We start from the raw sequence: 13,495 nt of genomic DNA, 5'->3' as shown, positions 1-13,495 counted from the left end.
CTCTGCCTTGGAAGCTTCAGCAGATACAGAATGATACAGAATGTTGTGGCTCAGTTGCAGACAGGTCGACAGCTTGCTGCAGGATGTGCATTGCCTGCCTGTATGCTGTCGTACCAGGATATAAAATAAGAATGCAATAAATACAATCAAGCAAAACAATATAAAACAAGCAAAACCACAAAATACCCACTGGTCACTCTGGATACAGTATGTGCTCATGAGCTGCACTGATGCTCTCTCTACAGACGCAGCTGCCCAGCATTCCACTTCTGATTTGGAAGGCAAATTAAGTCCCCGCCCCATCTGCTCCGCACTCTCGCCTGCGAGCAAGCCCATTGCAACCCATCACCCACGAGGAGTCTCCTCACCCTCCTCACACCTCAAGCTAGTACCAGTGAACAAAGCCCTGAACAACTTGGTACCATGGTATATTAACGAGCACCTCACACCCTGTAGGCCACATAGATCCCTGAGATAATCAGAGGCTCAGCTTCTTCAGGTGCCTAATGCCCCCAGAAATTAAATTTCTCTATGCTTGCTCAGAAGAGAGCATTGAGCGCAGTAGCCCCTGCATTATGGAACACTCTCCCAGTGGAGATGAGGCAGGCGCCAGCGTTGTATGGATTTCGACGTGCTGCGAAAGCATTTTTATATTTCAGCCAGCCTTTCCAGAATGTTAATTTTATCCAGTCACTTTTAATATTCTGCTGTTTTATTTTATGATGCGAGTTATTTTATATTTTATTTAAATCGCTTAGAAATCTGTGAATACGGGTGATTCATAAATACTTTAAATAAATAGTAAAAGATCAGTGACATTCAGAAGCAGAAGCATATACCTATACTTTTGGGGAACTAACTTCTTAATAGTGGAATTATCTACATATGTATCAGAAGGATATCATACAATAGGAAAAGTAGATTTTGTCGTGTTCCCTTTTTGCAATTCTGACTTGGGGTGTCACTTTTCTACACTACAGCTGTTTTCCATATTTTGGCAAGTTGGACAAATATGCATGGACTGCCATTTTAATTACAGCACACCCCTTTGGACTATTCTTCTACCAAACATTACATAACTATACATTTGAAAATCCATTAAGATTTTTTAATGAAAATCATAGAATTGTAGCATTGGAAGGGACACCAAGGGTCATCTAGTTCAGTCCTCTGCAATGCAACTAAATCTCAGCTAAAGCACCCATGACAGATGACCATCAAATCTTTGCTTAAAAACCTCCAAGGAAGGAGAGTCCACCACCCCTCATGGGAATCTGTTCCACTGTCAAACAGCTCTTGGTGTCAGAAAGTTCTTCCTAGTGTTCAGTCGAAATCTCCTTTCTTGTAACTTGAAGTCATTAGTTTGGGTCCTAGCCTCTGGAGCAGGAGAAAACAAGTTTGCTCCATCCTTCATGGGACAGCCTTTTAGTTATTTGAGGATGGCTATCATATCTCCTCTCAGTCTTCTCTTTACCAGGCTAAACATACTCAATTCCCTCAATTGTACCTCATAAGGCTTGGTTTCCAGACCCTTGATCATCTTGGTCACCCTCCTTTACACATGTTTTCAGCTTGCCAATAACCTTCTTAAATTTTAGTGTGCAGAATTGGACACATTATTCCAGTTATGGTCTGACCAAGGCAGAACAGAGCAGTACTATTACTTCCCTTGATCAAAACACTATACAGTGGTACCTCAGGTTACATACGCTTCAGGTTACATACTCCGCTAACCCAGAAATAACGCTTCAGGTTAATAACTTTGCTTCAGGATAAGAACAGAAATCATGCTCTGGCGGCGCAGCGGCAGCAGGAGGCCCCATTAGCTAAAGTGGTGCTTCAGGTTAAGAACGGACCTCCAGAACGAATTAAGTTCTTAACCCGAGGTACCACTGTACTTATGTTGATGCAGCCTAGAATAGGATTAGCTTTTTTTGCTGCTGCATCACACTCTTGACTCATGTAAACTTGTAGTCTACTAAAATCCCTTATCATTTGTACTACTGGCAGTCCAGGTGTCCCCCATCTTATATTTGTGCAGCTAATTTTCCTGCTTAAGTGCAGAACCTTACATTTGTCCCTATAGAGATTCATTTTCTTAGATTTAGCCCTGTTTTCCAATCTGTTAATGTCATCTTGAACCCTGATTTTTACAATGTTTTTGAGACAAAAATGTGCCACTATTTAGTTACAAAGCTTCAATTATCTTGTTTGTCAGGACTGAAGATTTTTATTTTGGTGGAAGTCAAACCGTTGTTTCACACAAAATGCAGGGGAAAATGAGTTTACCACTAAATGTATTCTTAAATGAGAAGTGCAGCCAATCCTAGCTCTCTGATGAATATATCTGTATGATTTTGATGGTTATATCTGTATGATTTCGTTTGAAAGGTGGTTTGAAATTTACGTACTCTCCTTCATCTAAAGGGTCAGCAATTATGTGTACTAAAATATCTTACAGACAGGGCTTTTTTTCTGTCAGAGCCTACAGGAACTCAGCTCTGGCACCTCTCAGGTGGGCACCATTGCCATTCTAAGAGAATGAGGGAGATGTTCACGGTGAGCTCCGGCACCTCTTTTTCTAGAGAAATAGCACTGCTTACAGAATATAGTGTACAGTGGTACCTCTGGTTAAGAACTTAATTCGTTCTGGAGGTCCGTTCTTAACCTGAAAATGTTCTTAACCTGAAGCACCACTTTAGCTAATGGGGCCTCCCGCTGTGCTGCCAGAGCACAATTTCTGTTCTTATCCTGAAGCAAAGTTCTTAACCTGAAGCGTTATTTCTGGGTTAGCGGAGTCTGTAACCTGAAGCATCTGTAACATTTCCTAAATAAAATCTATTGCATAAGGACGGATCATAGAGAAGTTGTGAGGAGTGATCTAAAAAGTTTTCTGATGTATCCTACTGGAATTTCTTATGTGCTTCAGGTGCTTTGTGTATAAGATTTTACATAAATGCCTCTGGTTATTGCATGTATCCCGGTACCTTGCCTAAGGTCATGATAATTGGTTAATCTGTAATCATTATGATGTCTTCATAAAGACAATTATTCTGTTTCCTACTTATTTGTAATTTTTTTAGGCTGAAATTTTGAGTCCCCCCCCTCCCCTCAGTTTTCTGTATCCTGGTTTAATTTAGCTAAATGCTGGTTTGTAATATGCTTCAAATGCAAGGGAATCTAATTCATATAGTTTTAGTGTAATGTGCTGCTATTTTTCGGGAAGAAGAGGTTTCTAGACTGAGAGGACAGGGCTGCTCCTGCCACATAGTTCTTCTCATATAGAATCATAGAACTGTAGAGTTGGAAGGGACGACGGGGATAATCTAGTCCAGGGGTCAGCAAACTTTTTCAGCAGGGGGCCGGTCCACTGTCCCTCAGACCTTGTGGGGGGCCGGACTATATTTTGAAAAAAAAAAAATGAACGAATTCCCATGCCCCACAAATAACCCAGAGATGCATTTTAAATAAAAGCACACATTCTACTCATGTAAAAACACCAGGCAGGCGCCACAAATAACCCAGAGATGCATTTTTAAAAAAAGGACACATTCTACTCATGTAAAAACACGCTGATTCATGGACCGTCCCCGGGCCGCATTTAGAAGGCAATTGGGCTGCATCTGGCCCCCGGGCCTTAGTTTGGGGACCCCAATCTAGTCCAACCCCATGCAATGCAGGAATCTTTCACCCAACATGAGGCTCGAACCCACAACCCTGAGTCTCATGCTCTACTACCAACTGAGCTGTCTGCTGCTGGACAGCTGACTTGATGGGACTTTGACTTCTCTCAGGAGGGGGCTATTTCTAGCTGAAACCCTGATTACTTACAATGGAAGTAGAAACCAGCACACACAGGAAAGAAAAAGAGATCTGCATTTATAAGGGCTGCACTGTTAACTGGCAGAGCTGAGAGTATCAGCAAGTCACAATCTTTCCAGTACTGTCTAGTTAATTTTTCCATTTGCTGTGAAATCTGATTTCCCCAAAAGTTGGAATTGAAGCTAGACATGAGAGTGGATGTATGTACATTTTTTAATTAAAGAAACTAGAAATGGAACAATAAGATTTTCTTGCTGATCATACTGTGCTGGAGCAGGACTGCTCATAACATACTAGTGTTAAAAGTTATCATATTTACTCAAATGTAATGTGCACCTTTTTTGGCCAAATTATGTTGTGAAAATCAGGGTGCATATTAGATTTGACGGCACATTTACATTTGCCAGCAAATACTTCTTTGATTTCAAAGATTTGAAAATTGAGGTACGCATTCGATTCGATGGTGCATTAGATTCGTGTAAATACAGGTAACACAAGGGCTGATATGTGTTTCCTGAAATTCAGTATAAACGTTTTCAGTATTTTAAGTGCCATGTTTTATTCAGTGCATGTTTTTTTAGAGTAGGCCTATGTCTCCTTGACTCACTCACCCCACATTCTTTCTGCTGTGCGCTCAGTTCTTGTTTGTGTTTTTCTAGACTGAATTTAGAGGAAGAATTGGATCAGATGAAAGTGTATACATCTAGGGATAAAGCTACAATACAAGAACTGAATATATGCCTGCAACAAGAAAGAGAAGGTAGGCTCATTTCAGCCATCATGTCAAACAAACCATGTGTCGTGCTAATTATAGTTTATATCCCACACCATAGTTTTAGATCTGTTTCTGTGCTTTTCTGTCCTCGCAACGCTCAGCTTCATAAGTTCATTCTAGGCCCCATGGTACAGTTGCAGTGGGAAACAGAGTGATGGCTGTATAATTATGATGTGTTAATTCAGACATCACACCAAACTGTATTCTCAAACACCATTAAAATCATGGCCTCTGATGCTGGTTTGCCAGCCAAATGCAAACTGGTTTGTCAATTCACAAATTATTTGAAAACATACTTAAGCATCTTAAAACCTTAGCTGGCGATTGGCTGGTAAACCAGAATCCAAAAATTACGATTGGTGATAACTATAGTTTGGTATGATGTCAGAATTGCCAGGGAGGTCACAAGGCTAAACAGCTGCCCTGAGCTTCTTGGAGGAAATGTAATAAATTTCCCTCAGTTTACTTACGCAGAGGTTTGCTGTTGTATTAATTTTTCAGCTTATCCCTTTTTAATAATGAGGATCACATACATGGATGTAAGAAATAGCCTATCAAACCAAATCTATGGCAGTTGTCCCTCTTACATCTAGCAACTTGTCTGTGTCATTTATACATTGCTTCAAGTGCTTTCTTTGTTGTGAAGCTCTTCAATAAGTAAGAAATGAGTCACACTTCTCCTAAAATGCCACTCTTACCATAAGTAAGTCATAAAGGCATTGGCTCTAATGTGCGCCCTATTGCATCAATCAAATTTAAATTCAGATTATTGTGATTACCATAATCATGCATTTCAGTGCTTTTTTTAATATATAAAAAAGCTGGCATCTGGGATCCAAAAGCACTGTTTGCATAGCTGTTAAGGGAATTCGGTTTCCAACCATAAGAACGCGAGAAGAGTCTGCTGAATCAGGCCAGTGGCCCATCTAGTTGAGCATCCTGTTCTGACACTGGTTGACCGGGTATCTGTGGGCACCCTGCAAGCAGGACATGTGTGCAACAGCACACTCGCCTCTGGCAGTGGAGGTAGAACATAGCCAGTGTAGCTAGTAGTCGTTGATAGCCTTGAATTTGTCTAGTCCTCTTTTAAAGCCATCTAAGGAGTCACGTTACCTCCCATAAATACTAGTCATTATCTTTCTTCTTTTTCTACGTTGGCACATTTTGACCCTCTAGCTTAGAGTGCAGAAGCAGAATCCCTTGGTGGGGGAAAGCAACATCCCCTGTGGATGTTCGTAGCCCAAAACTTTGAACACTCCAAACCCAGAGTCGCTGGGGAAACCCAGTCCGATGGGCGGGGTACAAATCATAAAATTATTGTTATTATTCTTCATAATATTCTGAGGTTCCATTTCCAGACAGGCTGGGGCCTGGAATGGGAGCACCATATCCTCCAACATCACTCCAGTGAAAATAGGGTTGTCCTATTCAACAACAACAATTTTTCTCTCTATACCCCGCCCATCGGACTGGGTTGCCCCAGCCACTCTGGGTTGCTTCCAACGTATATAAAAACATCATAAAACATTAAACATTAACAAACTTCCCTATGCGGGGGGGGGGGGGACCCCGCCGGGAGCACAGGGCAACGCCGCACAGCCTACCCGCCGCTCCCAAGCCTCCCCTGAGCCGCCAGAAAGAAGGGGGAAGGGGGGAAAGTGGCATGGCTCCCCCCCCCCCCCGGAAGTAGCCCGGAAGTGCAGGGGAATGTCTTTTTTTTCTTTTTTCCTATTGATTTTTAAAGGTGCGGCTTATTTGCGGGTGCGGCTTATACCTGTTGTTCCTGGAAAACTGGGGTACTTGGAGGGTCTGCAGCATTCCTCTGAGGGACTGGAGATACACTGCAGGCTCTGGCTTAATTTTAACTGTAATTTGGACATTTAGTCGGTGTTGTGTCAGTTAACCTCACAATCGACACCTTCTAGAGTAAATTCCGCATACTTTTGCTTGGTAGCAATGAACCTTTGTAACTCCTCTCTCTCTCTCTCATTTGTTGCATTGTGGCTTTCCTAATTTCTGGATCACAAAAAAAAGATATTTAAATCACCTTTGTTTTCAGTGTGTGTAAATCTTATATTCAGTAGTTGTAATTCATATATCTAATCATGTTATAAGGTTTAACGCTGAGTACTTTGATCAGTTTATTATTAGAAACAAAAGAAAAAACTCCCTCAAAAGTAAATGTTGATGTAAAAGCTACAATTGACATTCAAATGAGTGAATATTTAGAAAAAGATGAAAAGCCTCTATGTGTTACCATTGCATGTTACTTAAAGGAAGTAGCAAATGTATGCAGTACCACTGTGCTGAGGGACTAGCCTTGGAACTAACATGGGAGCTGATAGATTAATATCAAGGTAAAGGTACATATTCCCCAGCTGCACAATTTTACTTTTTTCAGCTTCTATTATCCTTAGACTGGTGCTCCATTTATTTTGTGAATACAGAAGTTTTAATTGGCCATGACATGTTCCAAAGACAAAAGAAAGATCTAATTCTCTCTAACAAACTTGTTAGTCACTGTTTATGCCAAGAGGATTGCAAACCTACAGAGAGTAGCAGGCTTTTCTTCTGCTCCTCCTTTGTTTGTGAATTGAAAGTTCTTAAGTGACCTGCCATGTCTGCTTTACTTTTGAATGACGGTTCCAAAGCAAACCTTTAGCCGGTATAGTGGATATTATTCCCCGAGGAGGCACGTCTTGTTTACCCTAAAAATATTTTTGCAACATTTGAGCGGTTTTGCTACAATCCATTTCCTTTATATAACATTTTTTTTAAAAGCTCAGTTCACAGTTAAAAGCACAGCTGTGGCTTAGTATATGCACACAAACATACTTCCTGTGGCCTTGGCTAATGTTCACATGATGAATTTAATTTAAATATGGGAATGGACAATTGGAAGGGGTGCAGCACTGCGTATTTTGGGAGAGGAGGACTAGCTGGAGTGAACCATTCAGACATGCAAAGCATGATTTCATACAGTGGTACCTTGGGTTACATACACTTTAGGTTACATACTCCGCTAACCCAGAAATAATGCTTCAGGTTAAGAGCTTTGCTTCAGGATAAGAACAGAAATTGTGCTCTGGCGGTGCAGCAGCAGCGGGAGGCCCCATTAGCTAAAGTGGTGCTTCAGGTTAAGAACGGACCTCCAGAACGAATTAATTTCTTAAACCGAGGTACCCCTGTATTAAGTAGCCGTCTTCAAATATCTCAAAGGCTGTCATGGAAGAAGGAGCAAGCTTGTTTTCTCCTGCTCTGGAGGGTAGGACGTGAACCAATGGATTCAAGTTACAAGAAAGGAGATTCCGACTAAACATCAGGAAAAACTTTCTGACAGTAAGAGCCATTTGACAGTGGAAAAGTCTCCCATTGGAGGTGGTGTACTCTCCTTCCTTGGAGGTTTTTAAACAGAGGTTGGGTGGCCATTTGTCACGAATTCTTTATCTGAGACTCCTGCATTGCAGGGGGTTGGACTAGATGATCCTTGGGGTCTCTTCCAACTCTCCAATTCTATGATTTGGTCCTTTGGGCAAGCTAGTTGTGTGAGTGAGTTTGTGTCCATGTGGTCATGAATATATCCAGCACAAACCACAGAAAAGGCATTGGAATGATGTGATGGAAATGGTTAGAACTGGGCTGCAAAATTGGCTTATCAGATGGAGCAGCGAGGCGATTTTTTGAAGGCGGGTTCCAGACGGCGTACTTGAAAGAAACACATGTTTTTACTTTTATAAACAATGACTAGTTTGCGACAAAAAATAAGGTTTTGAGTTTTCAACTTTGGGACTAGAGCGAGGAGGAGGTACAGTCGGGGGATACCATCAAGCGTGTGGATGATCTTCAGAGAGGTGAATAGAATGATGGGTCACCAGTTGGTTTCTGGAGTTTCTAATTGCTATGAATCTCCAGCATTTCAGTGGAATGGCATGTGCGACTTATCCTGTAAAGTACTTGATCTTTCACCTTACAAGAAAGGGAGTTTAAAGTTCCGTCCACCCTAATTCTGTTTCTGTTTGCTTTGTTCCCCAATCACTCTGATCCTCCTGGCAGGGGATAAGACCCAGAGAACAAAACTGCTAGTGACTGTGTAGATAAAAAGACTTGTGAATTTGCCTTTTATGGCACAGAGGGAATAGTCTATAAAAGAATGAAGATGGGAATAAAAGTACAGCATCTTTAACCTGCACATCTATTGTACCTTTGAAAAGCTTGTACTGGGGGGGGAAACATGGTGATGCTACAAGGATTAATAATTATACAGCATAAGACTTAAAAAAAAAAAGGTCACTCTTCTGAGACTGACCAAATGGCTTGACAAGAAAATAGACCACATTATTCATAATTGGGAAGCCAATGAACCCATTTCCTTAAAATGCCTTGGTATTGTTTTACTAGGATATTAGGTGTCAAAATATATTATTTATTTCCCCTTCCAGAGCTGCTCTTTAGACTTGGTGAAGAGGATGGGGTCAAGAACAGTACTCCAAAGAAGAGTGTGAAAGAAATACCAGCACAGACATTACTGAAGGTACCCTAATCTGTAAGATATTGAGTCCAGCAAGTTAAATCTCAATTTCAGTGTAAGGGATCATAAGTTAAAAGACAGAACTGATGAATGTAAGCCATGTGTTCTTTTTTTTAATTACCACCCATAATTCAAAATAATCCTAACTGCCAAAATTGTGTCAGAAATCAATGCTTGTGGAAAATATATGTGTGTCTCTTGTAGAGGGAACGAAAATTTTAAAAATGTATTTAAAGAGACAGGGAAGAGGGGGAAAAATCTTAGGAAGATCTAGATGTAAATGGAAGCATTTCTTTGTTTTATGCAGCTTTAGTAAACATTTTGTGTGCCGCAGTTAGCTTTTGTATAGTACAACACGTAAATACTACACCCCAATGGATTTTTATACTTGCAGAAAGGACAGTTTCAACATTCGGTTGTGTATGCATAAGTGTGTAAGTTCACAGTGTAAAATAGTGCTATTTTTTTTAAACAACAGCAACAATGTAATTGGTTTTATGCCTATGTGGTACCTCTAAGATGATGCTACTGGTTTGCTGAGTCACGAATCATATATGGGGGCAGGCAGGGCCGTCTTTACCCAGGGGTGCAAGGGGTGCACCAAATGTGTTCTGGAGAGCTCCAAATGTATACCCACTGTATATATCTTGATCGGCGGCAGTGAAAAGCAATGGAGCGAAAGTCCCCGCCCCCTCCATCGCTCTGTTACTCTGTAGCGCCAAATATTCCCAATGAATCAGGAAACATATCTTGAACATAACAAAAGCAGTTATCTCCGCTGCATCGTTGTTACAGGTGAGCTATCTTCCTCCCCCAAAAAGGTGACCAACTTTGAGTTGGCCCAACCTAAAAAATATGGGGGTGGCTAAACTAAATTTGGGGACGCTGGGCGGATCTTTGCACCCCAGTGGCGCATATCCTAAAGATGGCCCTGGTATATTGCATGAAGGAAACATGTGAAATATAAATGAATGAAATCATCAAAGGCTTTCAAGAGCCCAATGTACCCCCCCCCCCAATGTATACAGGCTTCTCATTGGCCCAGTTTGGATGCTGCAGTAAATCATGGTTTAGTGCTGTGCACACGCTGCAGTCATCCTCAAGCTCACACACTCTCCCCTGCTTTTGCACAGCTAGGACAGTGACTTCAGAAAGTTACATGTTTGTTTCCCTTAAACACACCTTTTAATTCTGACCAAAACTAGGGGTCATGTTTTACATTAACTTTGCAGTTTAAACAAACCAGCTTTGTAACCCATGGCCGAAGTTGGCATATTTTGAAACTGGTGAAGGTTAGTGTAAAACACAATCCCTGGGTTGAACACAACCACCACCGAAGGTTTAGGGGAAACTGAAACTAAATTTTCCTAAAGTTATTCTCTGACTGCACAAGAGGATTGTAGCATCAACATAGCAGTGTGTTGTATATTACTTGGTTTACCGCCCACAGTGTGAGGGGAGGAAAGAGGGGAATTGTTGGGTGTCAGTTGTTGCTGCTCGTCTAAACTTTAAAATCAGCATAATTATGTTAGAGGCTCAAACCTTTTCGCTAAAAACCAAAGCCAACAATTAAAGTCTGTTTAATCTGTGTTGATAACATTAGCATATTTCTTATGAAACATAAATAAAGGACTGACCACAACAATTGCTCTTAGAATATAGTGCTTGCTTAATCTAGAATTTATCTGCACCTTGGTTGCTGCCGATCTTAATCCTTTTTAGATACCTGCCCCAGCAATCTGAAATACCACACCTGGTCTTATATTGAAGTACTTGTATTTCCAGCCTAAATTAACTGATGAAAGATGTACAGTGACGTAACCAGTTTTCAGCTGATGAAACCGAATTCTTGGGGGAGAACTGCACTCTTATGCCTTTAACAGATGCATGGCAGGCGGAAATTAAGCAGGTCAAGCCTTTGCTAGTAGGGCAGTAGAATTATGGGAACGGCTTGACCCATCAACATTCTGTCTTATTAGTTGTTTGTGACCCATTTGGGGGCCATTCACCCCATCCACACGTGCACAAAAGTTGCATATGACACAAATCATATGCAGATTTAAGCAAACTTATGCCCTCCCCTTTTTTTGTAAGTGGGCAGAGGGCCTCATTCATATACAGTGTACTGGCCCCAGAAAACCATGTTGGCAGCCCTTGAGGAACAAACTATTTGGATGAGGTGCAAGAAATGGGAAGGCCTGGAATAAAGGGGGTGAAATGTTGTTGTTTCTTCCTGAGCCTCTACATCTCTAGAAATGATATTAAGTAGTTCATTTTGTTAACAGCTGCTCACTTAGGAGGCTGTGCTTTACCATATGTTTGCTCCAAAAATATATTTAAAAGTGTCTTTCCGCTTTCCCATCCCCATTTCTTGAGTTGCTTAAACTGAAGTTTTAGCAGTATGCTTGAACTGAATAGGCGAGACCTTGTGACTTAATATCAGGATAGCTGTGTCCATTTATCTTATATTTGTGAATTAGCTTGTAGGAAGTACAGTAATTTACAGCAGATGATGTGATTGCATATACTTCTAACACTTGCCATATGGTCAGGTAATGAAGGCTGTCATCTCGTTATTACTGAATGACAAACATCATGTTAAAATAATAACACAGAACAGGAAATGCTCACATTCATTTATCTTAAGGTAGAGTGAGTAATTGAAATAATTTGAGCGATACAGTAGAGGATGTCACACCAATCACCTGTGTTTCAGAGTAATTTTGTTTGCCAGGTACACTCTAAATTCCATCTCTGTGGATTAAAGGTGTTATCATGAGACCTTAGGGTATAAACCTTGAAGACATTCATTGTTTCCTTTCAACTATTGTAAATGATCTAGTCCTGCACCAAATAAAGAAGAATCTGTTTTACAAAACTAAACGGCAGCAAGCATCTTACATAGGAGGGCTTTATGATGGAGGCTAATGTGACGTAAATTATTATCAGACAGGCTTCAGCTCTGGCACTAACTCCATAGTGTATGTACTACCCAGATATACAGGGTGGTGTTTCATTGCTATTTGCTGCAATTGTAGCTGGTTTATGGTGAGGAGTAACTAGAGCTGAGAGCTGTAGCAATTCCTTCTGGAACGTCATCCAACTATTTTCAGTAATAAATGACAGTACTCCAACTGGACTTAGGCAGAGTGCCACTTCTTTTAGCCTCAGAAGCACTGACAATTGGTCAGAGTAACATCCCCGAGTTCCACTTCAATCTTGATTTTAAATGAAACCAGAATTGTATCAATACACACCATCTATGCAAGTTTAAATGCTCTGACGCTAACAGTATTCACTTGGCTCATGCACCAAAATGACAAATTTGATGGTGAGGTTTATCCATTCAAGCAATATCCCGGCAGAATCACTAACCATTTATTCTGCTCTGTATTTCTGAAAAATAATAATGAAGGATTTACCGGTAATAGGCCAAAGTTGCCCTGCATTGGTCTGTTATGACCATGCAAAAGTATCATTTTCATTACAGTTGTGACTGGGGATTTCCCCCAGCCTCACTCATCTTTACTCCAGAACTCCCCATGTTCACCCAAAAGGTATGGGGGGGGGGACTGTCGATGCATTTCACGGAATGTTCTTACACTCTTCCCTGTGCAGTTAAGGTTCCTGATAAGTGACGGGCAGTAACCACTGTCATCGTCAGAAGGGCAGGGGTGGAGAGTGCAGGGCCACCACACTACTGATGCGAATAATGGCTGCTTACCCAGTCTTGGGGTGGGCAGCTGTTGTGGTCCCATCACGGCAGGCTCCGTCCCCTGGGGAGCAATACTTGGCTAGGCCATTTGGATTGGTGGGCTTTCCCACCACCCCAAGATCTGAATTCCAGCCAATCTGGGCTCGCTGGGTGGGCAGGGCTTGGGAGAGGACCGTAGTGGTGCAGGTTTCACCCAGCCTTTAAGAAGAAGAAGAAGCAGAAGAGTTTGGATTTGATATCCCACTTTTCACTACCCGAAGGAGTCTCAAAGCGGCTAAAATTCTCCTTTCCCTTCCTCCCCCACAACAAACACTCTGTGAGGTGAGTGGGGCTGAGAGACTTTAGAGAAGTGTGAGTAGCCCAAGGTCACCCAGCAGCTGCATGTGGAGGAGCGGAGACGTGAACCCGGTTCACCAGATTACAAGTCTACCGCTCTTAACCACTACACCACACTGGTCACATTCAACCCCAGGGACCACGGCTGGCTGAAGAACGTTCAGATAAAGACCCGAATGAAGCTATTAAGTTTATAAGCATCAAAATAACTGAAATTATAAATAGTATTTCTTGAGTCAGTGTAGCTCAGTCTGAATTTAATGTGCAGAATTTAATGTGCAGAATGTCTGATATCTGGGATAACTTTTGGACACACGGC

At 41.5% G+C, this 13,495-nt stretch overlaps 1 protein-coding gene across 3 annotated transcripts in view; it reads left to right on the top strand.

Moving 5' to 3' along the window:
- The window catches only part of CNTLN (centlein), a 160,097-nt gene that overhangs the window by 81,367 nt on the left and 65,235 nt on the right, over window positions 1-13,495 (top strand). For all 3 annotated transcript variants that reach the window (XM_033173714.1, XM_033173715.1, XM_033173713.1), the window contains 2 exons: window positions 4,482-4,582; window positions 9,037-9,128. In XM_033173714.1, coding sequence (XP_033029605.1) covers window positions 4,482-4,582; window positions 9,037-9,128 — 193 coding nt within the window. The remainder of the gene's footprint in view (window positions 1-4,481; window positions 4,583-9,036; window positions 9,129-13,495) is intronic.

The sequence above is a fragment of the Lacerta agilis genome, chromosome 16 (genome assembly GCF_009819535.1).
Source record: "Lacerta agilis isolate rLacAgi1 chromosome 16, rLacAgi1.pri, whole genome shotgun sequence".
NCBI classification, from domain to species: Eukaryota; Metazoa; Chordata; class Lepidosauria; order Squamata; family Lacertidae; genus Lacerta; species Lacerta agilis.
This window is presented reverse-complemented; position numbering and strand designations above follow the sequence as displayed.